The 25,862-nt window shown below is 49.1% G+C and overlaps 1 protein-coding gene across 2 annotated transcripts in view; it reads right to left on the bottom strand.

Annotated features, from left to right (window-relative positions):
- Positions 1 to 13,489: 13,489 nt before the first annotated feature.
- CHRDL2 (chordin like 2) overlaps positions 13,490 to 25,862 on the bottom strand; it is a 31,032-nt gene continuing 18,659 nt past the window's right edge. Inside the window, exons 5-12 of one of the 2 annotated variants that reach the window (XM_081155064.1) lie at positions 25,754 to 25,847; positions 23,975 to 24,030; positions 22,011 to 22,179; positions 21,415 to 21,609; positions 19,062 to 19,235; positions 18,128 to 18,182; positions 14,314 to 14,406; positions 13,491 to 13,648 (exon numbers count right to left, since the gene is read on the bottom strand). In XM_081155064.1, the coding sequence (XP_081011190.1) occupies positions 13,558 to 13,648; positions 14,314 to 14,406; positions 18,128 to 18,182; positions 19,062 to 19,235; positions 21,415 to 21,609; positions 22,011 to 22,179; positions 23,975 to 24,030; positions 25,754 to 25,847 (927 nt within the window). In that variant the 3' untranslated portion in view covers positions 13,491 to 13,557. Of the gene's footprint in view, positions 13,649 to 14,313; positions 14,407 to 18,127; positions 18,183 to 19,061; positions 19,236 to 21,414; positions 21,610 to 22,010; positions 22,180 to 23,974; positions 24,031 to 25,753; positions 25,848 to 25,862 lie in introns of both variants that reach the window. The other variant, XM_081155065.1, reaches the window with a different exon arrangement.

The following is a 25,862-nucleotide window of genomic DNA, read 5'->3' as shown; positions in this document are numbered from 1 at the left end:
ATGCAACTAAAGATAGAGCTGCACAGCTCCGACTGGACAGGAAAAGTCTCTTTGTTGGTAACTTTCATCCTAGGAGCGGTCTTATTAAGGTCCACACACAGCAGGAGGCACGCGTGAGGCACCTCTGTAAACAAAGGGTGCTAGATTCTGGTCATGAATTTGAGCCCAGTTAACCAAGGAGTACTTCTCGGGGTCAACACTGGTGTTCCAAATTGGGTCCAGGCCGTATCTTCAGCCTCTTTTCTCACAGGCCCTCATCTTGGTCTGAAACAAACTTCCTTCCCCACTCCATCCCAAACACTTGTGCTTTTCTGCTTCCTTTCCTTTGCCCCCGCTGTTCCCTTCTTGGACATGCTCTTTCACCCTCTCGCCCCTCCCCATTTTCAAGGAGCCAGGTTGCTTTTTCTTTATGGCCCTGCTGAAAGGCCACCTCCTCCATTCCTGCCCCACCTGCCCCAGTAGGGGTGTTCTTTTTCTCCTGTGAACTCCTTCTGCACTCTATTCCTCTGTTAAAGCACTGGCTACTTTCTACACTGATTAAAATCTTGGGTTTGGGGGTTTGATAAACCTAATTTGTTGTCCTAGCACTACCACCTTGGGCAAGTCCCTTAACCTCTCTGAGCCTCTAGTTCCTCCTCAGGATTATTGAGGGGACTCCGGACACAAGAAATGGGAAAGTACCTGGGGCAGTGTCCAGTCAGTGCAGGGTCACACTTAAGAGTGCAGGCTCTGGACTAGAGTGCACAGGCTCGAAACCATATTCTACCTCCTCTCATTGACAGTATGACTTTGGGTAGGATTACTGAACCCCCCTTTGCCTCAGTTTCTTCAACAATGGGTAATAATAGTGCAGCAGACAGTCCTTAGGGTGGTCCCCATGACGTTCACGCCCTGTATGATCCCTCTCTGAGTGAGGGTGGGATGTATGATTTGCTTCTGGCCAGTGGAATATGGCAAAAGTGAAACAATTTTTCTCATGTAATTAAGGTACGAAATGAGTTACTTTAAAAGGAGGTTATCCTGGTTAGGCCTGATTTAATCAGGTAAAAGCCCTTAAAAGAGGAACTGGACCTTCCCTGGCATCAGAGATTCCCTGTTCCTGACTCTGAGGAAGTAAACTGTTACTTTATGAGAGGGCCTGGGAAAAGACCATATGGTGGTGTCTAGGAACCAGAAGTGGTCCCTGGCTAATAGCCACCAAGAAAACAGGGTCCTCAGTTCTGTAACCACAAGGAGATGAATTTTGCCAATAACCCAAGGGAGCTTGGAAGTGGATCTTTCCCCCAGTTGAGTCTCTGATGACCTATGCCCCTGCTGATACTAGATTGCTGGCTGGCGAGACCCTAAAACAGATAATCCAGCTAAACTGTGCCCAGATTTCTGACCTATATAAATTGTGAGATAATAAATGTGTTTTAAGCTGCTAAATTTGTGGCTGTTTACTCAGCATAGAACACTAGTTGTTAGTGTTCTATGAACATTCGCGTTCTATGTTGTTCCTCGGCATAGAACACTAATACGAGTAGTATCCACCTTACAGGGTTCTGAAAAAGATTAAACGAAGTCACTGAGGTAAAGCCTTAGCCTGGTGCTTGGTTCATGGGAGATGCTCTCAGTAATTGGAAGTAATTAGCTGACATTGTTATGATGTTTAGAATATAGAACTTTACAAAAATGAGTGTTTAATCATCAGCTTATTAGCATGTTTAAAAGAACCATTGGATTTGAAGGCAGGAAAATCTACATTTGAGCAAACTTGCTATGAGACCTTCATCTTGCTCTGTTATGTCTGTTAGGATGCTTTAGGCTGCCTTGGTTTGGGGTTCCTAGAAGCAGAACTTGAGATGAGGAGTCCTGTGAAAGTGACGTATTAGGGAGTGTTTCTAAGATAAACCAGCAGCAGGGAAGTGGAGAAGTGGGACTGGGAGCGGGGGGGTATGATATCAAGCCAAGTCCCATAAAGGGGAGCTTTGGCTCCATCCTACAGAGAAGCTGTAGGGACAGTGTAGACCACTCCTCAGAGCTGTCCAGATCAGTGCAAGGCGGCTGGAGGACTGACACCTCCATATTCATCTGTCATTGGTTAAGGGGCACCCTTGGGGTGGGAGTGTAAATTCCCAGGCTCTTCTGGGTTTCCATCCAGCAGCTCGAGGGTGGTCCTCTGACAAGGAGAAGCAGGTGCTGGCTGTTGGGGAGTGAAAGCATGCTGGGACTGGGAGCCGGTGTGTATGAAAATGTTAAAGTGATGAGAGGTCATTGGCAGTGCTGCTATAGTGGCATAAGCGATGAGGACATCTGTTGTTTTCTTATCAAGAAACATAGGTGGGCCTTGGCCAGTGTGGCTCAGTTGGTTAGAGTGTCAGCCCATGCACAGGAAGATTTAGGGTTCGATTCCCAACCAGGGCACGTGCCTAGGTTTTGGGTTCTGTCCCCACTCTGGTCATATGCAGAAGGCAACCAATCGATGTATCTCTCTCTCTCTCTCTCTTCCTCCATCTCTAAAAAGAAAAAAAAAAAAAAGAAAGAAATGTAGGTGGTACCCAGATTGGTTATCAATGTCATTGAGGACTCAACTCCCTACAACCTTCTGCAGCATTACTGGCTTTCATAATCTTACTCTGCCTCATGGTCACAAGATGGATGCCACAGCTCCATGTCTCATGCCCTTAGCTGATAGCATCTGAAGCAAGAAGAGTTTCTCCTATGAGGAGGAGTAGCTCCTCCCTCTCAACACCTCACCAGAACTGGGTTATGTACCCAGCCCTACACCAGCCACTAGCAGAGGAGGGTTGGGTTGCCAAGGCTAGCTCTGGTCAGTCATGATTCACCCCAGGTGCTGAACACTATCCAACTGGGATCCCATTAACAAAGAGGAGGCAGGGAATGACTACTGGGTGGGCAGGCAACATTGTTCGCTACAGGGCATCACTTTTTCTCACTTGTAAAATAGGAATATTGTACCTGTCTCTGAGATTCATGATGAGGATTGAATGAGCTGATTTTAATTGCCATGTATGTCCAAGCTGTTTCTTTGTTGCGCTGGGAGCTCATTGAAGGCAGGGGCCATGTTTGATTTGCCCTGGCTTCTGTTCATTCTACCCTCTAAATAGCGCTTAACCCCCTCCACTTCTCTCCATCTCTGTTGCCATGACCTGGCCCAGCCTGCCATCATCTCTCATGGATAGCTGCTGTTACTTACATATCACTCTGCTTTCATTCTTGGCTCCCTCCAAGCCTTTCTTCCACAGAAGCCTGAAAAATCTTTGTAAAACAGAAATATGATTGAGTCACATCCCTGTTAAAAAAAATTTCCAGGCTCAGAAAATAGGGGTAATATTCAGAATAACTGCTGGTTTGGAATAGGCCCTGGGTAATCAGAGGAGGCACCAGTATTGAGAGCCATGCTAGAGCATCCCCCCAACATCATCCCTGTTCTGAGGGCCCTGGAAGAGCTGGTTTTTGTTTACCTCTCCAGGCTTCTCTCTAGAGACTGTAACCCCCACTCCCTGCTGCCTGCACCACCCACCTTCACTTCCCAATGTGGCTGTCTTGCCAGGCTGTCCTATTTTTGCACTTCCCCAAATGGAGGCACAGGACAGGACAGAGCTGGAATGAGAGGAGAGGTGGGCCGAGAGCTGGAAGCCAGGGGCAAAGTGTTGGGCTCCCTGTGCCTCCCTGTTCTAAAGAATTTGGAGAAGTATGAAAATTTCAAATCTGAATTTGACCTTCCAGGTCTTTACAAAGGTATATTTATCAAGGTAGGAAGATAGAACATATTTATTTGTTTGTTAGTTTGATTTATAACTTTTAAATATTTAGGATATGATATGTAGACTCCATTTATATTCCTACCTGGGCCCGGCAAATGTGAAGGGTGGTCCTGGTGGTGGAGGTGGCAGTAATGGTGGTGGTGGTAATGGTGGTGACAATGGTAGTGGTGATCATTCAGGGCTCAACAACCACTTATTGAACACTTACTGTATATCAGCAGTCAACTACATCTCACTCTGTTACGGTCACCATCAACGCCGCTCTTCCATCCCTCATTTCCTTCTTCACTAAGCATGTATTGAATGCCTCCTATGGAATAGGGATCATGCTGGGGGCTGAAAATACAAAGTTGACCACCATGTGGTCACCGACTCAAGAAGCTTACTATCCAGTGGGAGAAAACTAAGGAATGGACCATTGCAGCACTAAAGGATGAGTTCAGTTACAGAAGAGCACACATTGGGGGGTGGAGGGCGGGGACCAGAGAGGGCTTTTCTGAAGCTGAAGCACTATAGGCAGAGAATAGGGAAAGGCATTCCAGAAAGTGGGAATGCTGGTTTAAGAGGATGCTTGTTTAAGAAATGGTCTGTTTGCTACCCATCCCCTTATTTGGGGTAACTGCTCACCCCACTCCAATCATATGATTCTAGTACCTTATCCCTGACCACCAAAGACTAATTATGATGGACTGATGGACTGATCTGAGTTGTTCCCCAGAATCTTTCTGTTGGAGTTGGAAAGGCAGATTCTTTTTTTTTTTTTTTTTTTAAATATATCTTTATTGATTTCAGAGAGAGGAAGGGAGAGGGAGAGAGAGAGAGATAGAAACATCATTGATGAGAGAGTCATTGATCGGCTGCAGCCCGCAACCCGGGCATGTGCCCTGACCGGGAATAGAACCCTGATCACCTAGATCCTAGGCCGACGCTCAGCCGCTGAGCCACGCCCGGCTGGGCAGAAAGGCAGATTCTTTATACTTTGTCTGACTGAAGTCTATTAGGGTGCTTACTGAACAGTGTCTTGCCTGCTTTTTGAAAGAGCTGGTTGGAAAGAAAGTGCTGATATGCAGGGGGCAACAGAGAGAGAATGTCCTGATGGTGTCAGTCTGTCACTCAGGTCTTTCTGGAGGCCAGATCCATCCCATCTTGGTCAGAAAAGGAGCAAACTGGACCCTGTGGTGCTGCTGGGAAAAATGGTGAAGGAATTGGGGCTGAAGAGGCAGCAGGAGTCAAATTCTGAAGGGCCAGCAGAGGGAGATTTGATGTTATCCTGAGGGCAGAGGGAAGATATCAAAGGAGGGGCTTAATGAAGGAAAGGCAGGGTAAGACTGGTGCTTTTGAAAGATTATTCTGGGTTGTTAGGCAAGACTTTCTGGGAAGATGAAAGGGTGGAGGGGAGAGGCTGGTGGCAGGGCTGCTGGTGAGAAGGCTGATCTCATCCTCGGCCCAGACATCATGGGGTAAAGAGAGGGGGCAAACTTTAGAGTCAGACCCTGAAGGTCCTAGGCACAGCCCCAACTTTCGGTTGCTGTTTGACTTTAGGCAAGTTATATGAGCTCTGTGCTGGGAATGGATAAAGGTGGGACTGGGGCTAGACATCACATGTCATGTGACCATTCAAACAGCCTTGAGCTGTGGGCCAGAAATCCAGGTCCTAATTCCCATTATAGAAGGTGTGAGATGACTCCCTGTACATAGATACCCATGCCGCCCTACCTCAGCCAACTCCCCACAGCACTTCCCGTTTATCGTCAGTAAACTGACCCTGTATGAAGAGAAGGCAGGCAGGAGGTGTCTTCCAGGGACCATGGTGAGAGGAAGGGGGGTGACTGGGCCTGTCCTGGAGATGCCATTGTGTCTGGTGGGGCCTCAGGCCTTTCCTTACCCCCAGGCCAGCCATAAACCACAGGCCATGTCCTATTTCTCAGAAACACTGCCATTTCCCAGAGCCCAGGGCTTATGGGGGGACAGAGGGCGGTGACTTCACAGCTGCTGGAGAAAGAGGAGGAAGCCTCCCCAGGAAACCTGGAGGCCAGGCTTGGCATCATAATAAGATGATCAAGTTTCAGGGCCAGGAAGCTGCTTGGGAAGGTGAAGTGGAACAGAGACTCTGAGCCCAGCTCAGCGGTGCCTGCCCCAGCCCAGGCCCTGGCCCTGAGGCCCTGGGACCCATCAGCACTCCAAGTCACAGAGCTTAGCTGGAATCCAGCCCCTCCATTTACTAGTGTGTGGTCTTGATTAGGTCATTTCCTCTCCCTGAGCCGTAGTTTCCTCATCTCTTAACGCAACAATTCCCACCTCCCTGGGTTGTCCTAGGGATCAAATGAGACAACAGACTTGAATGTGCTTTGTTAACTGATGGCCTGGCAGGTGGCAGGGGATGTGACCTCTTCATCCAGAGCCTGGGCTGTGCCGAGCCTGGTTGCCGAGCAGGACGGTGGATCCCACAGGACTCCCTGCTGGAATCTCAGGGAGTCCCATGAGTAGAAAGCTGGGGAGCCCCAGAAGACCACCTTTTCCCTCTCCCTCCTCACACTCATGGGGAGACACACAGCGAGTCAGTGGCTGAGAGAGAATGGATTTTAACCTGCCCCTTCTCTTCACCCATCCTCACTCCTGTTTCTTCTACTATTCCCTCTTCTGCAAGGCCCCCTCATCTTCAATACTCTCTTTAATCTCCTCTATCTGAAAAGCCCTCTTCTTTCATCCCATGTCCACTGCCAGCCACTGCCCTGCCTCTCTCTCCCTTTACAACCAAAGATCTTCAAAGACTTGTCTGTTTCTTCCAGACACTGCCTCAGCACCCTCAAACCTGCTCCTGCCCCCAGCTCTCCTGACGTCATCCATTGCCACGGGCGCCAGAAGCCCCCTCCTCCCAGCAGACGGCCCTTGCTAGGCCTCATCTTACTGGACTCTCAGCCACCACACTCTCCTGGCTTCTCCCTGGGCCCCATGGTGGTTCTTTTGCTCGGTTCTGTCCTAGCGTCCCTTCTCTTTTTACTCTACAACCTCTCCCAGGCCAATGTCTACCATCTCCTCTTTAGTTACCACCTGCAGGCCAGCAGCGCCCAAATCCCCATCTCTGGCCCAGCCTTGTCTCCAGACCTATAACATACCGAGAGGGTGTCTCTTGAGACTCACTGAGAGCTCAGCTAAAACATGTAGGCTCTCCTCAGTCACCACATGAGACACCAGATCCACACCAGGCTCCTCCCTCTCCCTCGGCCCTACATCCAGTCTGCCATAAGCCCTGCCTTCCCTTCCATCGCGTCACCTCTCCCACCCAGGCTGTCGTCATCCCTCACATGGACTCCCATGATAGCTCCCGACCTGGTCTCTGCCTCACTCCACCACACCGTTCTCTCCCCAGCAGGCACAGCCAGCTTTCTAAACCTCCAATCTGACCCTTCCAGGGCTCCGTGCTGCCCTCAGGATGAAGCCACAGCTTCTTGGCTGGGTATCAGCTTCACCTCCCTTGCTCCTTGCCTCAGACTTTCTTATCTAGCAGTACCACGCTGTTTGATTCAACCTATAACATGCTGTTTCATCTTCCATGCACCTGTCTCTTCCTATGCCATCACCACTCTCTCCCTCCCTCCACCTTTTCTTCTAACTCCTGTTCATCCTTCACAGCCTGCTGAAGTGTCCCCAGTCTGAGCAGGGCCGAACTCCCCTTTGCCCCGCTGTCACAGCCGTTAGCACTCTGGTGTTATGATGTCTTCTCTCCGCCTCCAATTAATACTTGGCTCCCTAAAGACAGGCAGGACCATACTGGTTCCTTACACTGTGTCGGTGGTCTAGCAGAAGGCCTACCCCAGCTTGGAGAGTGTTTTATGAATGAACACGTGGAAGAGGAAGGCAACTCAGAGAGGTGGAAAATCATGGAGAGCTGCTTAGAGATTCCCAAGGCAAGCCTTGTGTTCACACACCCAGAAAGGTCTGAACCAAAGTGAGGAGGTGCTGATGTGCTAATGCCTCCCATGGTGGAGGAGGTTTGGGAAGAACAGCACAAGCTCTGGATAAGCCCATCAGAGAAACCAGGAAGGCAGTCTGCCTGCAACACCAGGAAAAGTATGAAGGGAAGTCCATTCCTGTCCTGAGGCCCCAGAGCTGCCTTTGATCACAGAGCCCAGTCTCCAACCTCTTTCTCCAGCAGACCGAGGAGGGGGAGGCATTGTGCAGGGGACAGGAATGGGATGGGAGTGGCAGGGAAGGCTTCACTGAGACAAGACATCTGAGCTAGGTTGAAGGATGACCAGAGTTCACCATGTGAATGGCTGAGTTTTCAGATCCCTACATTTTAAATGCAAGATGCTCAGAATACATCCCCAGAGTTCCAAGTTAACCTCACGTGGTGAGCAAGCAAGGCAGGAATGGTTAGTCTTCTCTAGGAGAGGCAGGCAGAGCCTGTGAGGAGGCTCTTCTAACTCAGAGCATGAGGGGAAGATCCCAGCCTGTTCCTCAAACCCTAGACTCTCAAATCAGGCCCCTGGGAACTGGCAGAGGGTGTTGGGGGAGCGTGACCCTGGTTCCTGCTCAGTGAGAGCAGCATTGGTAGGACGCTTAGTATACTTTCCAGACCTCAGACACCCAGGTATAAGACCAGGCTCCGCAAACAGCAGCCAGGGCCCTCTAAGTGGCTGCAAGTGGCAGAACTCCAGTCAAAAGGCCACTTTACACCATCTTTCCATGGCTTCAGTCAGGTTGGGTGTGTGTGTGTGTGTGTGTGTGGTTGTACTGGGGAGAGAGCAGGGTTCTGGTAGTCAGTAGACCTGAGTTCTAGTCCTGTCTTCACCACTCATTCCTGTGAGGCTTTGGGTAAGACACTGGCTGATCCTGAACCTCTGTTCTCTCCTCTCTAAAATGAGGGTAAGGCAGGTCCAAGATAGTGGCAGCAAAAGAAGACACTAAACTTGCCCCCTCCCACCAGCAATTATTCCTGAGAGGCAACTGAGGGCTGAATGAACAGCTTCTGACCAACAAACAAGAGAAAGACTGAATAGAGAAGGCTGGGAAGCTGCAGGAAACTTCCAAGAGCTGCGGGACTATTCCGGCCAGAGGAGCCATTGAACGTCATTGTTTACAGCCCCCTCCGTTTCCATAGGGAGGCTGGGAGCTGAATTTGGGTGTTTTGACTTACCCGTAGGATCACCACAGATTGTTCTCAGCTACAAAGCTCGGAGCTTTTTGTCTCTGAACAAACGGAGCAAGCAGGAAGGCAAAGCAGTGCCCCAGGCGCTGTAACCACCTGCTCAGTTCCAGCCAGCTTCCCAAAACCACCCAGCACATAAAGCCTACGCAGAGGCTGCCTCTAGTTGGGACCCCTTTTGATAACAACGAACAAGAGAATGTATAGAGAAGGCTGGGAACTGTGGGAGCTCTCTGGGAATTGATGGAATTTTCCGGAAACCGAGGGGCAAATTAGCACAATTGTTCATGTCCCCCTCCCTCTCCATAGTGTGTGGGGTGCTTTATGCAGGTGCTCTAGCCTACCTGCAAGGTCACTTTAGCTTGTTCGGGACACATTGCTGAGCCCATTTTGGCCCTAAGCAAGAAGAGTAAGCACAATTAATCAACAGGACATCACTACACACATCTGGCCTCCCCAGCTGGAACTGCTCCAACTTGGTAAGGCAGTGCCTTGGATGCCTTTAAGCACCCATTTGGCTCCTAGAGCCAGCCAAAATCACCGGCACACACAGCCTACAGAGAGCCGCTTCTACATAAGGCCACATTTTCAAGGCTGAGAGAGAGAGCTATTTTGTCCAATTCATATAAACAAACATAGTAAAACAAAATGAGAAGACAGAATAATATCTCACAAATAAAGGAACAAGAAAAATCCCCAGAAAATCCCTAAGGAAATGGAGATAAGTAATTTGCCTTATAAAAAAATTGAGAGAAACTGTCATAGGATGCTAACCAAACTTGAGAGTGGAATACAGGAACTTAGGAAGAACTTGCACAAAGAGTTACAAAGTATAATGAATAACTAAGCAGAACTGAAGAATACAATAACTAAAATGAAAAATGCATTAGAAGCAATCAACAGCAGATTAGCTAACACAGAAGAATGGAAAACAGACTAGTGGAAATCAACCAATCAGTACAGCAAAAAGAAAAAAGAATTTTAAAAAATGAGGACTACTTGAGGGACCTCTGGTATAACACAATGAGCTCAAAATTCACATTATAGGGATCCCAGAAGGAAAACAGAGAAACAAAAACTTTATTTAAAGTTTATGAAAACTTTCCTAGCCTGGAAAAGGAAACAGATATCCAGGTCCAGGAAGCAGGGTTTCAAAGAAGATGAACCCAAAGAGACCCACACCAAGACATATTGTAATTGAAATGACAAAAGTTAAAGATAAAGAGACAATCTTGAAGGAAGCAAGAGGAAAACATTGAATTACGTACAAAGGAAACACCATAACACCGTCAGCTGATTTCTTAGCAGCTACTTTACAGACCAGAAGGAAGTGGCAGGGCATCTTTAAAGTGATGAAAGAAAGGAACCTACAGCCTAGAATAATTTACCCAGCCAAGTTATTATTCAGAATGGAGGGAGAGATAAAGAGATTCTCGGAGAAGCAAAAACTAAAGGAGTTCATAACAGTTACAAGAAATGTTAAAGGTTTCCTTTAAGCAACAAAGGAAAGGCCATAACTATAAATAAAAAAATATAAGAAAGGTAAAACCTCACAGGTAAAGCCACATATTTAATAAATACAGTGAATCAGACATTTAAAAATGAAGGTCAAAAGAAAAAAGTATCAAACAAATAGTTAGGAGATATATAACACAAAAAGATCTATACAGAGGGAGGAGGAAAAATGTAGTCCTTATAGAATATATTTGAACTTACATGCCTATCACTTAAAATAGACAGCTATAGATAAAGGATAATATACATAAGCCTCATGGTAACCATCAACCAAAAACCTAAAAAAGATATACAAAGAACAAAGAAAGGAATCCAAACAAAACACTAAAAAAAACCCAACAAACTACCAAAAAAAACAGCAAACCGCAAGAGATCAAGAGAAGAAGGAACAGAACTACAAAAACAACCAACAATTAACAAAATGGCAATAATGACATAGTTATCAATAATCACTTTAAATGTAAATGGATTAAATGTTGACACATGCAGCCTGAAAGTGAAGGAATGGGAAAAGATATCTCATGCAAATAGAAACAAAAAGAAAGCTGGGGTAGCAATACTGTTACATTTCTAAACACCAATAGCAAACCACCAGAAGGAGAAAGTAAGAATAAAATGCCATTTACAATTGCATCAAAAAACATAAACTACCTAGGAATAAACTTAACCAAAGAGATGAGAAATACCTATACTCTGAAAACTGTAAGATACTGAAGAAAGAAATCGAAAAGGATACAAATAAATGGAAGGATATACTATGCTCATGGATTGAAAGGATTAATATTGTTAAAATGCCCTTACTAAAGCAATATACAGATTCAATGCAATCCTTATTAAAATACCAATGGCATTCTTCTCAGAATTAGAACATCTAATCCTCAAATTTATGTGAAACCACAGAAGACCCCGAATAGCCAAAGAAAGAATAAAGTGGGGGGTGTATTCCCTGATATCAAACTATACTATAAAGTTAAAATAATTAAAACAGTATGCTACTCACATAAAAACAGATATATAGCTCCATGGGATAGAATAGAGAGCCCAGAAAGAAATCCTTGCTTATATGGTCAGTTAATCTATGACAAAAGAGGGAAGGATATACAATGGGATAGACAGTCTCCTAAATAAGTGGAAAACTGAACAGATACAAGCAAAAAAGTTAAATTGGACCACTTTCTTACACCAAATAAAAAAATAAATTCAAAACGAATTAAAGACTTAAATGTAAGACCTGAAACCATAAGACTCCTACAAGAAAACATAGGCAGGCAGTAAAGCCTTTGACATTGCTCTTAGCCATATGTTTTTGGATATGTCTTCTTGGGCAAGGGAAACAGAAAAACACACAAATGTGACTACATCAAACTAGAATGTTTCTGCACAGCAAAGGAAGCCATCAACAAAATGAAAAGACAACCTACTGAATAGGAGAAGATATTTGTGAATGATACATCTGATAAGGGGTTAATATCCAAAATATATAAGAAACTCATACAATTTAACCTCCCCCAAACCCCCACACAATCCAATTGAAAAATGGGCAGAGGACCTCAATAGACATTTTTCCAAAGAGGACATACAGAGATGGCCAACAGATATATAAAAAGATGCTCAAAATCACTAATCATCAGGAAAATGCAGATTCAAACCACCATAAGATACCACCTCACACCTGTCAGAATGGCTATCATCAATAAATAAATCAACAAATAAGTATTGTTGAGGATGTGGAGAAAAGGGATTGTACACTGTTGGTGGAATTGTAAATTAGTCCAGCCGCTATGGAAAACAGTATGAATATTCCTCAAAAATTAAAAACAGAGCTGCTTTATGATCTGGCAATTCCGTTTCTGGGTTTTTACCCAAAGAAAACAAAAATATTAATTCAAAAAGATATACACACCCCTATGTTCATTGCAGTTTTACTAGTAATAGTAATACTATTTTTATTTACTAGTAATAGCCAAGATAGGGAAGCAACCTAAGTGTCCATCAGTAGATGAATGACTAAAGAAGATGTGGTCCATGTATGCAATGGATTATTTTGGTTATTCAGCAATGAAAAAGAATGGTATTTTGCTGTCTCTGACAACACCGATGGACCTAGAGGAATTATGCTAAGTGAAACAAGTCAGACGGAGAGAGAGAAATACCATGTGATTTCACTTACATGTGGAATCTAAAAAAACTAAAAACAAATGAATAAATAAATCAAAACAGAAACAGACCCACAGATACAGAGAACAAACTGATGGCTGCTCCGGGGGGGTGGGGGGGTGGAATAAAAATTAACTTTTAAAAATAAAATAAAATGGGCTTAATTCCTACTCTGTTCACCTTAAGTGTAATCACGGGCATTAAAACGTCTTTGAAGTTGCCAGGAATTGTACATGTGGGCAGGATAAATTGTGGATGTTGTCTTGAACTGTAACCGTTAGGCCCTTTTAGACGGTGGTGCCAGGGTTGGCAATCTGACTGCCAAGTCTTGGAAGTTCTCTGAGGCGAGAGCGTTTGGACTTAGAACGTTGGTCACAGTAGAACGGGGAGGAGCCCTAGCCTGGAGCAAGAGACCTGGCACCCACTTCCAATCTGCCACTAACCTCCATGGATTCAGACAAATTATGCCTCCTCCCTACACTCTGCTTCCTCGTTGTAAAGTGTGGCTGACACTTGTGAGGATCCCTGGAGTATTTGCTGGGAAAGTGCTTTGAGGCTCTGTTCACCCCCTCTGCTGGCTAACTAGAGTCAGTCCCCCTTCTTAGGCTCAATGCCAAAGAGCTATGGGAGGGGGCTCCCCATAAAAGCAGGAGGTGCCATAGTTGGGGGCAGGGGACAGAAGCAGCACAGAGCAGGGGAGAGGCCACAGTGGCAGATAAGGGCCTGGGCAGGGAGGCTGCGGGAACTAGCCCTGGCTCCCATACCAACTCACCTTGAGGACAGGTCTCTGCCCCTTCTGCATCTCAGTTTCCAGGCCTGTAAAATGGGGATAACCAGGCCTGCCTTGCAGTCACTGTGAGAACATGAACAGACTAGATATGAACACAGCAGGCAGGATTGAGGGGTAATGCAATTTATTTATTAATATATAACAACAAAAATGATAAAGCTCATATCTGCAGCAGTTTAGATCTTTGTTATAAGGTCTTGGTCCCTTTGTCTGGACTGGCCATGACCTTCAGCTCTGGCGTCTGGGCTAGGAAGACGTTCCAGTGACCTGCATGGGGGAAAGCAGAAGAGTTGTGCGTGTAGGTGTGTGTGTGCAGGCGTGTGTTTGCACAAGAGGCAGAGTGGCTGGTGTAGGAAAAAGGGTGAGGAGGACTGCGTGGACCTGGGTTTGGAGCCCACAGGGAGGAAGGAGGCGGGAGTCCCCCTTGCATACTTTTATCCAGATCCATTCTGGCACATGACCCCGCCTTCATCCAATCAACAAGTGGGGGCTGGGCTGGTATCCTGACACCTGTCAGTGACGCGCCCATCTGTGACTTTACCCTCCCCCACCTGAAGCCCACCTGGGTCCAATCTTCCTCAGTCTAGTGTAAAGCAAATTAAGGGCATCAGAAGGAAGTCGCTAAGAGAGTTCCACGGGGAAATGTTCCAGTAGAGAGGAAAGAGGCAGCACAAGGGTTTGGCGCTCAGACCTCCCTCCTCTACAGCCCTGTGACCCCCATCCCAAGACCAAGTCCAGCAAGGCTCTGCTTCAGCCTCCCGCTCCTAAGCACCCGAGTTGAGAAATCTCTGGCGCAGACACCCACTGGATTCCTGTGCCGGGAACTGACGTCTGTGGCTCATAACCCCCTTCCAGCAGCCTGAAACTCCCCTAGAGGCCTTGGCCTCCAGCCAGACTCTCTTCCCAGGCCCAGTCTCAGCCCCAGGTCCCACCTTCGTGGGTGCCGGTGAGCAGCCGGAAGTTCTGTGCCTCTCTCTGGAAGTCTTGCTTCCTGACTCTCTTGATCTGAATCAAGTGGAAGATTCCTGAGGGCAGAGACAAGGGCATGAGCAGGAAAGGCAGGGCCGTGGGTCAGGGGAATGGGCTGACGGACTTGGAATGTACCCTGTCACCTCCCTCTCCTCCCCTATTCTGATCAGACACCGCATCCTGTGGACTAAATTTCCTAAATATCTGGGATCTGTTCTTCTGTCCCCACTGCCACTCTCCCCACCCAGGCCCCTTCATGTCTTGTTTGAGTCACTGCACTAGATTTCTGACCACTTTTACTCTCCCTCTAACCTATGATCCTAACTGCGGTCATTTGAAAATATACTGTTTCCCTGTCATTCCCCTTCCCTGACCTCCGGTCACCTCTCTGCTGGCCCTGCTCCTGTCACCATCACTGTCCTGCTCTCAAACCACTCACCTGTCCACAATGTAGAAGGGCAGGTTGAAGGAGGGAGGGAAGAAGGGAGGACGGAGGGAAGGAAGGAAAGCTGCCAGGCATGTATGGGCTGGTCCAGCTTTTTTCTGGGCACAGAATGTATGATAAAAATCGATCGGTGTGCTTATTCAGGCACCAAAACACCAACAAGAGTCAGAATTGTAGGTCTCCTTTCAGCACAGTTCACCAGGCCCCCCCGAGGGCCCTTGCCTGTGCCCCACCCCTAACCAACTGCCTGAAGACCCCCGAGGGGCCAAGCCTTTCCGTGTGCCACCCCACCTGCTAGAACTCCTCCTCCTGCCGCCAGGTGAACTACTCATCCTCCAGGCCTTAGCTGGGAAGTTTTCCTCCCCCACCCCCCATCCCCGCCTCCAGGTAGTTATAACTTCCTTCCTTTTTGGATCCCAGAGAGGAAATGATAACTACCCACAGCTCTTGGCTTCTGTTGGTGATTGTATCTATTTCTAATGTGCTATTATTGTGTCTATTCTTGCCTCCCCTACCAGACTGGGAACTCTTAGAGGGCTTTCCTCTCTGGGTCTCCTGAGTCTGGCCCACATTAGGCATAAAGAATGGATGGATGGATGGATGGATGGATGGATGGATGGATGGATGGATGGGCAAATACATGTGTACCCAGTCTAGGCCAGGCCCTGAAGGAGGATGAAGTATTATTCTGGACCTTCTCATGTTTGCATTCCATGGGGAGCTGGCCACTGGCTCCTCACATGGTGCTGAAGCTCTGCGCACATGGGCTGTGAGGTTGCACCAGCTGTTACCACCAGGGTCTGTGGCCAGAAAGAACAGATGCGACAGCAAGGCCCCTGCTAGGCCAGCACCGCCCTCAAGGAAACCAAGAACTGGCCTTGTTTGTGGGAATCTGAGTGGGATCCCACCAAGGGCAATGGACAGCACAGACTCTGAGATTAAGGTCCAGGAGGCCAGAATTGTCCTTGGGAACCCCAGCCCAGATGTCAAGGACCAGGGATGTGAGAGAGACTCACTCCTGAGCCCCAGGCTACATCACGAGCATGAGATAGGGATGGGTGCTTCTGTTCAGGGCCTGCCACTGCAGCCCCCCAAAACCCAAATTAGAGAGGAGGTAACAGGGAGGTAGGCAAGTCGCCACACTGTAGCTTGTAAAACATGATCGAAAGGACTACACTGAGAGCTACACTGAGGATCAGGGTTATATCTCTTGCTCTGTGAAGGGCATGCCAGGTTTGAGGCCCCTCAGGGCAGAGGTGGCACTGGTAGGTGAGTCCCAGCAAATAGGATAGGCTCTGTTCCGTGTGAAGACAAAACTTTCCCTAGGCAGAGCCATCCACAGTGTTGGAAGTCAATCATCTGTCTGGAGGTGGGTGGGCGCATGTGCACTAGAGACCATCCGTGAGGCCACACGGGGACATCCTTCCTACGTGGGGGTAGGAATTGAGGCCCAGAAGGCCCCTTCTACTCTGGAACTCCAGAATCTAAAAGGCCCTTAACCCTAAGCCAGCTCTGTTCAGCTTCTGGAGTCTGGGGCTCTCCCCACGCGGTGTAGCCTCACTTAGCCCAGGTTTCAACATTCACCTGCTCACTTTGTCTCCAAGGCCTGCAGTTTCCACTCTATGTGAGAGAACAGTGTGTTTCCCACTGACAGTCACACCTTGGGAGTGTTTGGTTTCCATGGCCAGGGACGGGGAGACAATGGGAGGTGGATGGGGCATTTAGGCCACCCAGGGGTTCAGGAGATGGGGAGGGGGAAGCTTGTTAATGACAGGATGGTGGGACCTGGCATTGTGAAGTTGAAAAGCCCCTCACCCCACCCACCTTGTATGATGGGCCTGGTGGTAATGAGGCTGGCCTTGAACTATGAAGTCCCCCTCTGCACAATTCTGGACACACCTTGACCTTCCTCCTAAAGCTTTTAGGCTTCTCCCTAAAAGCATAAGTTCACCTCTATGGAGGCAGCACTGGGGACAGTCAGAACTGGGTTTGAGTATTTACTGCTTAAACTATGTGACTTTGAGCAAGCTGTTTTACCTCTCAGGCTCAGTTTTCTTATCTGCAAAATGGGGCATTAATACATACCCCTCAGGTTTCTTATGTGGATTAAATGAAGCACATTATACATAGAGCCTGCCACACACCAATCACAGAGCACAGGGCATATAAGCATGGGCTCTAGAGCCAGAGTTTGAGGCATCACTGCCACCTTGCCTTCAGTGCTTCCCTTCCCTTTTTCCTTCCTTCCTTCCTTCCTTCCTTCCTTCCTTCCTTCCTTCCTTCCTTCCTTCCTTCCTTCCTTCCTTCCTCTTTCTTTCCTTCTTTAAATATATTTTTATTGATTTCAGAGAGAGGAAAGGAGAGGGAGAGAGAGAGATAGAAACACCAATGATGAGAGAGTCGTCAGTGATCAGATGGAGCCTGCAACCCGGGCATGTGCCCTAACTGGGAATCGAACTGAGATCTCCTGGATCCTAGGTTGATGCTCAACCACTGAGCCACGCCCAGCCAGGCCCCTCTTGCCTTTCTAAATCCTATCCAGCCCCAGGCCCATCTCCCATGAAGCCTTCCTTGACCAGCTCAGACCCCAGTGAGCTCTTATTTGCACCCAAGTCACCAAAGGACTACTCTCTGTGGTCCCAGCACTTGGTGGGGATGAAGGGAGCCCCAGAGTAAACATGCAGCCAGCACCTGTATGGGGACCAATGGAATCTCAAGGTACAAAAGAATTATAAGGGTTACTCCCCAGCTGCTGACAGAATCCCCACCCAGCCCTTGCCTGCACACTCCCGTGAATGGAGCCTGCTCCCTCCCTTCATTTCAGGAAGGCTCCAAGTATGAGAAAGTGCTTCCTCTTGGTGGCTGAAAGTTGTTTTGCTGCAATCCTAACTGAGTCGATGAGGTAGGATGAGCAGGTTAGTGACATTGGTAAAACCTACTAAAGGTCAGGGGCTGTACCTAGGTTATTTCATTTAATCCTCCCAAACCCCTCCTCCCCAATTAACAGAAGAGAAAACTGAGGCCCAGAGAGGTCAAGTGATTGCCCAAGGCCACACAGCTAAGAAATGGTAGGGCCGGGATTTACACCCAAGTCTGATTCTAAAGCCCCTGCTTGTTGACCCTTGTGGTCAGTCAGAACACAGCTGCTCCCTCTGCCTGGGGCAGTCCTTCAGAGCCATGAAGCCAGTGGTCCTGTCCCCCTGAGTCTTCTCTTCTCCAGGCTGAACAGCTCCGCTTTCTTCGTCCATTCCTCCTATGACAGGGGGCAGAGTAGAGCAGGGAAAGAGCCGCATCTGACGTCACAAGACATGGGCTCTAGCTCCTCCACTTACTGGCTGTGTGGCCTTGAGCCAGGTACTTCACCTCTCTGAGCCTCAGTTTCCTCATCTGTAAAATGGGGATAATAATACCTAACTCTCAGGATTGCTGAGCATCAAATGAGATAATGAACTTCGTGAAAGCACTTTGTAAACTCTAAAGTGCTTCACACATTGGTTATTATCATGTCATTACTGCTATTATCCCTTTACCATCCCCTTCTTGTTGTCCCCTCTTTAACTGCCCCCCCCCAGCCAAACCCATCAGGAGAGAAAGTGACCTTAGAACTAATTCAGTTAAAGGGTTTAGTTTGTTTTACTCTACCCAGGGGACTTATGTTTCTCAAGAGAGCCAGAAAACAGAAATCTCAGCAATTTCCTTATCAGTGAAAACTCTTGACCTTCATTTGGTGACATGAGTAGCCTGTTGAATAGGGTGAGTTTCTCACAGAATGAGAACTATATTCTGATTTTAACTTACCTTGGAGGGATAGAATCTACCATACAGAAGAGGCTGAATGAGACTAGCCTCAAGGCCCTCCTGCTTTGAGGTTGCTGTGAGGGCCCTCCTGCCTGAAAAGATCTCCCCTCACAAAATGCTGGAATTCCACCTATAGACATCTCTTTATTCATCAGGGTAGGCATTACTTTGTCCTGACTCCTTGCAAGGTGCAACAACCCCTTCCCCCCAGGAGAGGGAGCACTTCAAGGCTCTGGCATCCCAAAGCAGGTGAGCTTATCAGAGCTGTCAGAGAATCAGACAGAATCAGGGTCTCCCTCTATCCTGGAATCAGTGACTGTTAAACTTGGAAGGGCGGCCAGAGGCAGGTCTTCCTGGGCCAAAGGCACTTGATCAACAAAATGTGCCTGTAAGGCCTCCAAGGGGCCTGGAGCCCAGGAAGGGGGACAGATCAGAGGTATGCCCACCTGGGAGGACACCAATGCTCACCTTTTACCAGCTTCCAGAGGTAGATGTTCACCTGCTCAGAGGCCTCACGCTCAAGGGCAAAGCGACGCAGGTTGTCTGGACTTGGGGATACTGACGTGTGCACGAGGACCCGGCCCGGCGCCTTCGGACACCGGGTGGCACTGATCTCACTGTGGCCAGGGTCTGCCTTGACCTCTGGGAGACATAAGGAGCTTGTGAGTGCTCTGTCTCCCCACCCTTGTAGGCTCAAAAAGAGGGGCCACTGGTCTGAATTCCCCTCAGGGTCTCCCAGTCCTTGGGAAACTTCTGGTGCCCTGGGAAGAGAAGGTCTCTGGGGACAAGAAAGGGGGCATCTCCCCCTCTTGATTAGCATATCAGAAAACTTCTCCCCCTTCAGGGCTCATCTTCCACCTCCTCCAGGCAGCCCACTGTTTCCTCCCACTCATAGCTTTTAAAACCCTTCTTGCCTATGACTCCCATTCGTGCCCTTAATCCCACACTGCCTTGCATTGCCTTGTACTTGTTTCACTTAGGTGTGTTTTCTCCTTAAAAGAGACCCACAGGGTGAAGGGCAGGAACCATGTCCTCCAAGTCTTTCGAGTCACTCACACCAAGCACAGGCTCTCAGTGAACACACAGAGTGAAAGGTTTGAGGTGATGAAGGCAGTGATGATATGACGGTTGTGGTGATGGAAGAGGAGGTGGCAGTGATCACGGTGATGGCGACTGTAGTGGTGGTAGTGGGGGGATGGTGGGGTGAAGATGGAGATGGTGGGGATGGTGGTAATTATTTTTGGTGCCAAATTGGATACAGTCTTAAAGTTTTGACATGCTGGAATTTCAAGAACATTCTCCAGAGCTCTCCATGTACCAATATTCCCTGACTATTTTTCAGGGACTAAAAGGCTAAGTCCCTATACATACACTCCCTTCTAGATTCTTATTAGTTATGAGATGTCCAGCTAAGAGCTGTTACAGTATCAATATTTTTAAGAGGAAATGGACTGGGTGCTGAGCCCAAGACCAGGTATGTTTGCGCAGGAGCCCAGGAGCGAGCCTCAGCCAGTCTCATAGAAAATCCAAGTTGAACCCCCATCCCTTGCGTTTGAGGCACTGTCCTGTCATGCTCCCTCCCTGACCCTGGCTCAATAGCATATTACTCTGGTAAATAATAGTTATTCCTTATACTTGGATTTTGAGTTACAATTCATAAAGTATTTTCATCAACTCTGTGTCTGAAGTTCAGAAAGGAAAAGTAACTTGTTAAGCTCACAACTGTGAGTTAGGTAGGTAAATAAGTCAGTAAGCAAACTAACACAAACTCAGATTTCCCGAAGTTAAATGCTGGGATAGGTGGGGTAATTGTAGCCACTGAGCTATCTCATTTGTGAAACAGCTGAGTTGTGAGAATTAAGTGAAATATGTGAAATCACCTGGCACTAGTAGGTTCTCAAGGCATGTTTCCTCCTTTTTCTTCCCTGTTCCTCTCCTTTCAGCTTTTCCAGTGAAGCCCTCAAACCAGATGTGGTCAGGGCATAACCTCACCTTGCACCTTCCACCCCACCTGCCTTTTCTAGGCCGAAGGGAAGAGGCCTGCCCCTCATATCAGCCAGTGTTGATGCTCACAGACTGTGCTCCTCAGTGAGATACTCTGACATTCCCTTAGGCACACTTAATCCTAGGGTCACATGACATTGCTGAAAGAACTCAGCCGGCAAGTTTGGGAGCCCGAGTTCTAGTTCCAGCTCCACCACTACTTTGCTGTGTGACTTAGGAAAGTCCTTTCTCTTCTCTGGGTCTCAGTTTTCTCATATGTAGATGAGGGTTGAAGGAAGACGATAGAGGTCAAGAGTATGGTCTTTGGAGTAAGACAGGCAGGGGTTCAAATCCTCTGTCACTTACAGTTAGTTGTATGACCTGAGACAAGGCATTCATCTTCTCGTTCCATAAAATAGAGATAGATACCTGCCTTGTTCACTGTGGTGAGGATTATATAAACTCATGCATGCAAAATACCTACCTGGCATATGGTAAGTGCTCAATAAACACTGGCTATTTCTCTTAAAAGTCCTAGTATCCTAAGATGTTATGGCTTTATAGAGTCCAGAACACTATTTGATTCTATGTATATATGTCTGAGGGCCTCTGACTCTGTCTCTGTAACATTAGATGGTCCCACAAGTAATATATTACAAGTCTAGCATTTTCCACTGCTGTGCTTCTAACATTCTGTGCATCTAACACCCTTCTATTCTGTGGCTCTGGATCCATGCCCCATCCATGTCAGAGATGATCCAAGTGTTTGTGCCCTGGGGAGAGAGACCCAGGGCTCACTCTGGCCAGTGCCCTCCCTGCCCCCAGCATCTCTTTGTACCTGGGCAAATCTTGCAGCACTTTCCGGACACTTTCTCAGGGTGATGGCAGGGGTACTCAGTGGGGCAGGTCACCCGCTGGCAGTCCTGGCGGCCGTCCTGACAGGTGCACAGGATACAAGGCAGTGGTCCAAAGGAGCGAAAGGCTGGGTGCCACACCTCCCCATGTGAGTATGTCTTCCCGCCATGCACGCAGGCTGGGCCATGGAGGGCAGAGAGGGAGGAGGGTCAGTGCCTGGACTCTGGCCAGAGTCATGTAATAGATGGGGACCCCTGCTCCACCAGTCTGGCCTAGCCACACTGGTCCCATGTCCCTGACATCTCCCCTATCTCAGCACTCAGGGCAGAGATGTGCCCAGTAAGGACTAGTTCTGTCTCTAAGTCAGTACTCTGAACCTCAGTGTCCTCATCTATCAAAGAGGGAATCAGACCTTATGTCCTTTAAGGGCACCTTCAGTTTTGATGTTCTATGAATCTATAAGTTCATAGGAAAATTGAGATTGGAGAACCACTGAGTTGGGGGTATAGGAATGGGAGGTAGGAGCAGTAGCTACCCCCTGTTCCCATCTCAGTGGTTGGAGGAGGTTCCAGTCCCCACCTTTTTTATGTTTCTCCTTCAGGACGATCTTGACTGTTGTGCTGCCGGCCCCCTTCGGTCGGAAGTGGCGAGGAATGAAGCCCAGAGGGGAGCTGAGCCCAGTGGGGGCTGGGGTGCCCAGGCCTCTCCTTCTCCCGCCGTCCCCTGAACATGGATCCTGGGAATGTCTCTGCAAATGGCAGGAAGGATGAAGATCACTGATGGGCCACTGCCAGTGAAGGAGTAGCAAGATAGAGGCTGCAGCAAGCGGCCCGAGGGTAGATACCAGCATGACTTCCCAGTGAAGAGAGGGCACAGGCTAGGGACAGAGGAAGATCTGGATGGAGTCTAAGATGTTCTCAGACAGTGGATCTTTGAAAACTCGGAGGACAGTACTTTGGAAATCCAGCCTCCACCAAGCCCTTCTTAGGCCTGTTAGAGCCAGGGCCTTGGGGCTGGGTGAGCCAAGGGTGCTGAGGTCTTTATGTGGGTGACATAAGTGATCAGGGACCCAGAGAACTTAATATTTAAGAAACATAAGGTGAGAATATAGTGAGGATGAGGGTCAGGAAATTCTTCTTTGTCTGAGAAGATTTAGGTGATGGGACAAGGGGACAGGCCCCTGAAGATCCCACCAGAATTCCATGGACAGGAAGATGAGGAGAAGGCCCCATCCAGAGACAGAGGGGCTCCAGAGCTCAGGCCCCCTTTCCTGACCCCCTGGAATCTAAGACCCCAAGACTCTGCTCCTCTAGACCAGTTGGGAGGGCTGGCAGTGATAGCAAAAGGTGTGCGCTGAGGGAAGTGTAACGGGGCAGGAGCTCCACTCCGCAGTCATGGTTTGAGGGCTGGCAGCTCTAGGCCCTAGGAGAGGACCAGTGGCCTGGGGGCAAGTGGCAGAGCTTTAGCTCACCTCACTGAGCCCAAATCACTCTCATTCCTTCTACTACAGCCCCTTCCTGCCCTGTACAGTCTCAGTTAGTCCTTTGATCACTAGACTGAGCCCACAAGAGCTCCCAGCAGAAACGGTGTCTAAACCCCAGCACAGGCCCAGGCACCTAGGAGGCCCCCAGGAAATGCTTATCAAGTAGAATAGAGGCAAGAAGGAACTGGAGAGCCCAACCCCTAAATGGTGACTGGCCCACATCATTCAAGTAGCTGCTTAGGGCCTGGAACTAAGCTTGGGTGGGCTGCACTGAGCACACTGCCTCCTAGGGAGAGGATGGAAGGAAGGGATGGCTTGGCTCAGGTCCTGTGGCACAGAGGTCCCCACCTGAGAAGGCCCAGCCTGGGAAGGAAGGATGAGCCGACAGAGGAGAAGGGAGAGCTCATTGGTTCAGATCCCCAGGGAGTCTTGGGGAAGGGGAGCCCAGCCCGTAGTCCCCCAGGGTCCAGGTGGCCCAAACGGAAAGAGCAGGTGGAGTTGTTCACATTGTAGACAGCACAGATGATGGATGGGGACTTGAGTCAGCACGTGAGCCCATTCTCCTACCTCTTTCCTCTCCAACCAGAGAGAGCAGGGCAGTTTAGCTTACCTAACTCTAGATCAAGACTGTAAGGGGCCAAGACAGAGGGGAGAAACAGGGAGGTAGCCCCCAAAGAGCCAGCACCTCAAGAGCTGGCTGGGGAAGGCTGACCCAACTGAGAGGCCACTCCCTCAGGGAACATGCTACTCAAAGCACAGACACAGGCCCTGAACTGAACAGTGTCAGAGTTTCCCAGGAGGGAAATCGGTAAGGTTGGGGCCTGTTCCAGGTTGTTTGGTGCTTTCCCCTGGCCCCTCCTGGCCCGTCAATCATGATGGGACCCATGACGGGAGGTTAGGGACAGTGGCTGGACTTGGTGGGGCTAATGGAGCTGACCCAGGGGACAAATGAGAAATGAGGACAATATGATTGCTTGCTACAGAGTCATGGAGATGTAGGCCTGGATACCAGCCCACCTCACCTCCTCTCCCCACCCTGTCAGTAAAGCTGTGTACTCACTGCCCCACGGTGTAACTGTGTGGTGTCCTCTTCAGCTGATTTCTCACCTGACCCATCTGGAAACCCAAAGAGAAATCGAGTCAGCCTCCACATCCTCAGCCTTGCTGGCTGGAGCCCTGCAGCCTCCACCTCCAGGCTCAGCCTCTCCAAGGCCTAGTGCTATTTCTGCAGCCCCCAAACACCAGCAGGTCCCTTTGTCCCAGTGGGGACTTATTCCCACTTCTCATTATAGCATCTCCTCACCCTTGGGTTGATGAAGCCCTTACATCTGGGCCACAGCCTCAGTTTCCACACACTGACCTCCTGGTCACCATTAGGATTGAACTGCTTGGCTGGGCCAGAGCTCTTGTTCAGTGCCCATCATGGATGGCCCAGAATCCCATCCCTGCAGCCTGCTTAGTCGCAGTCCCCTGGGCAGCTACTCTACCCAGCCGCACTTGGAGTCACCAGGCCTTGGTCTTTACATCACACTATTGGGGAGTTCCCTCGAGCCTCTCTGCTCCTTCACCTGGGACACTCGAGGACCCCTCCATCTCCCACCTCCTGGGGCACCAGCACACGAGGCCCTTTGGAGTCCCGGGGCTTCCTAAAGCCCAGAGTGGGCTTCTCTCTCCCAAGCCCCTCCCTCACGTACAGTCTGGCACCCTCTGAGTATTCTAGGTTCAAAGATCAAGAACCCTAGGGTTCGACTGTCTATTAGGAATCACTGAGGCCAACGGCTCAGTGCATACATGGCATAGATGAGACCCAGAGAGGAGAAGGAACCTGCAGGAAATCGCTGGAAGAACCAGGACTAAACTGTAGTCATCTGGCTTCCACTCCAGTGCCCATCCAGTGCACCAACATCCAGGGAAGCATTCAACTACGGTTCACTCCCCGCACCGAGTCCTGCCTCCTCCAAGAGGTTTTCTTAGACTACCCCAGCCCACAGGGAACAGTCCAACCATCTGTGCACTTCATTCTGCTTAAGCGGGTTGCCCTTCACTACCAACATGTTAGCCTATCTCTGCCCAGTACAGAGGGTCTACCTGGATTCTGCTTCACACACTTGCTCTGAGCCCCGGTGAACACAGACCTGTGGCCAGCTCCGCGGTGAGGATGACGGGAGGAGACGTGGTCCCTGCCTGTACAGACCCCTCTCCTGTGCCTCTTCTGGTCCTCTCGGCCTCATCCTACTGCAGGGACTTCAGCAGCATCCCCTCCGCATGGGCTCCAGCCGACTTCCCTCAAGCTCAGTCTGTCAGCACCTACCCTCATGTCCATGCCCATGGACATGTCTCCCTCCAGCCCCCCACCCCACTCCTGCCCCCAAGGTAGCCTAGCACCCACACGTGCACCCATAAGAGGGGAGCATGAAGGAATTCACCACGGGGTGAACCTTTGATCAATGGAAGTTAGTGGCTGGGGACAAATTCTTCCTCTATCAACCCCAGACTTTCTGAGAGGCAGAAGATGACTTTGGGCAATAGGTCACACTTGATATCAAGCAGGGGCAGTTCCCCAACTCATTCTCACTTTGTTTCTCCTTCCTTGCCTGCCTTACTCCCCCTTTCCTTCCTTCTCTCTCCCTGGGATGGCAATAAAAAATGCACCTCAGCCTCTGCCACAGGCTTGGCTTTCAGGGAGCTCTGGGCTAAGCCATTGCCCTTGAAGAAGAAATAGTCTGCTACATGCTGAGCGTCCCCTGAGGTCCCCCACCCCCACCTCCACCCCCACATAGTCGATGACTGGAGGATTCCTGGGGTGGGTTGGCACTTCTAGATCTAGGGGCAGACTCACCTTTGCAGGCCTGGCAGCAGGAGCTGGGCAGCGGGAGAGGTGAGGGGCAGCCTGGTTCCGGGCAGGTCATGAGGCCACAGTAGATCTGGCCCTCCTGAAATACAGAGCA

The sequence above is a fragment of the Miniopterus schreibersii genome (assembly GCF_964146895.1).
Source record: "Miniopterus schreibersii genome assembly, chromosome: 12".
NCBI classification, from domain to species: domain Eukaryota; kingdom Metazoa; phylum Chordata; class Mammalia; order Chiroptera; family Miniopteridae; genus Miniopterus; species Miniopterus schreibersii.
This window is presented reverse-complemented; position numbering and strand designations above follow the sequence as displayed.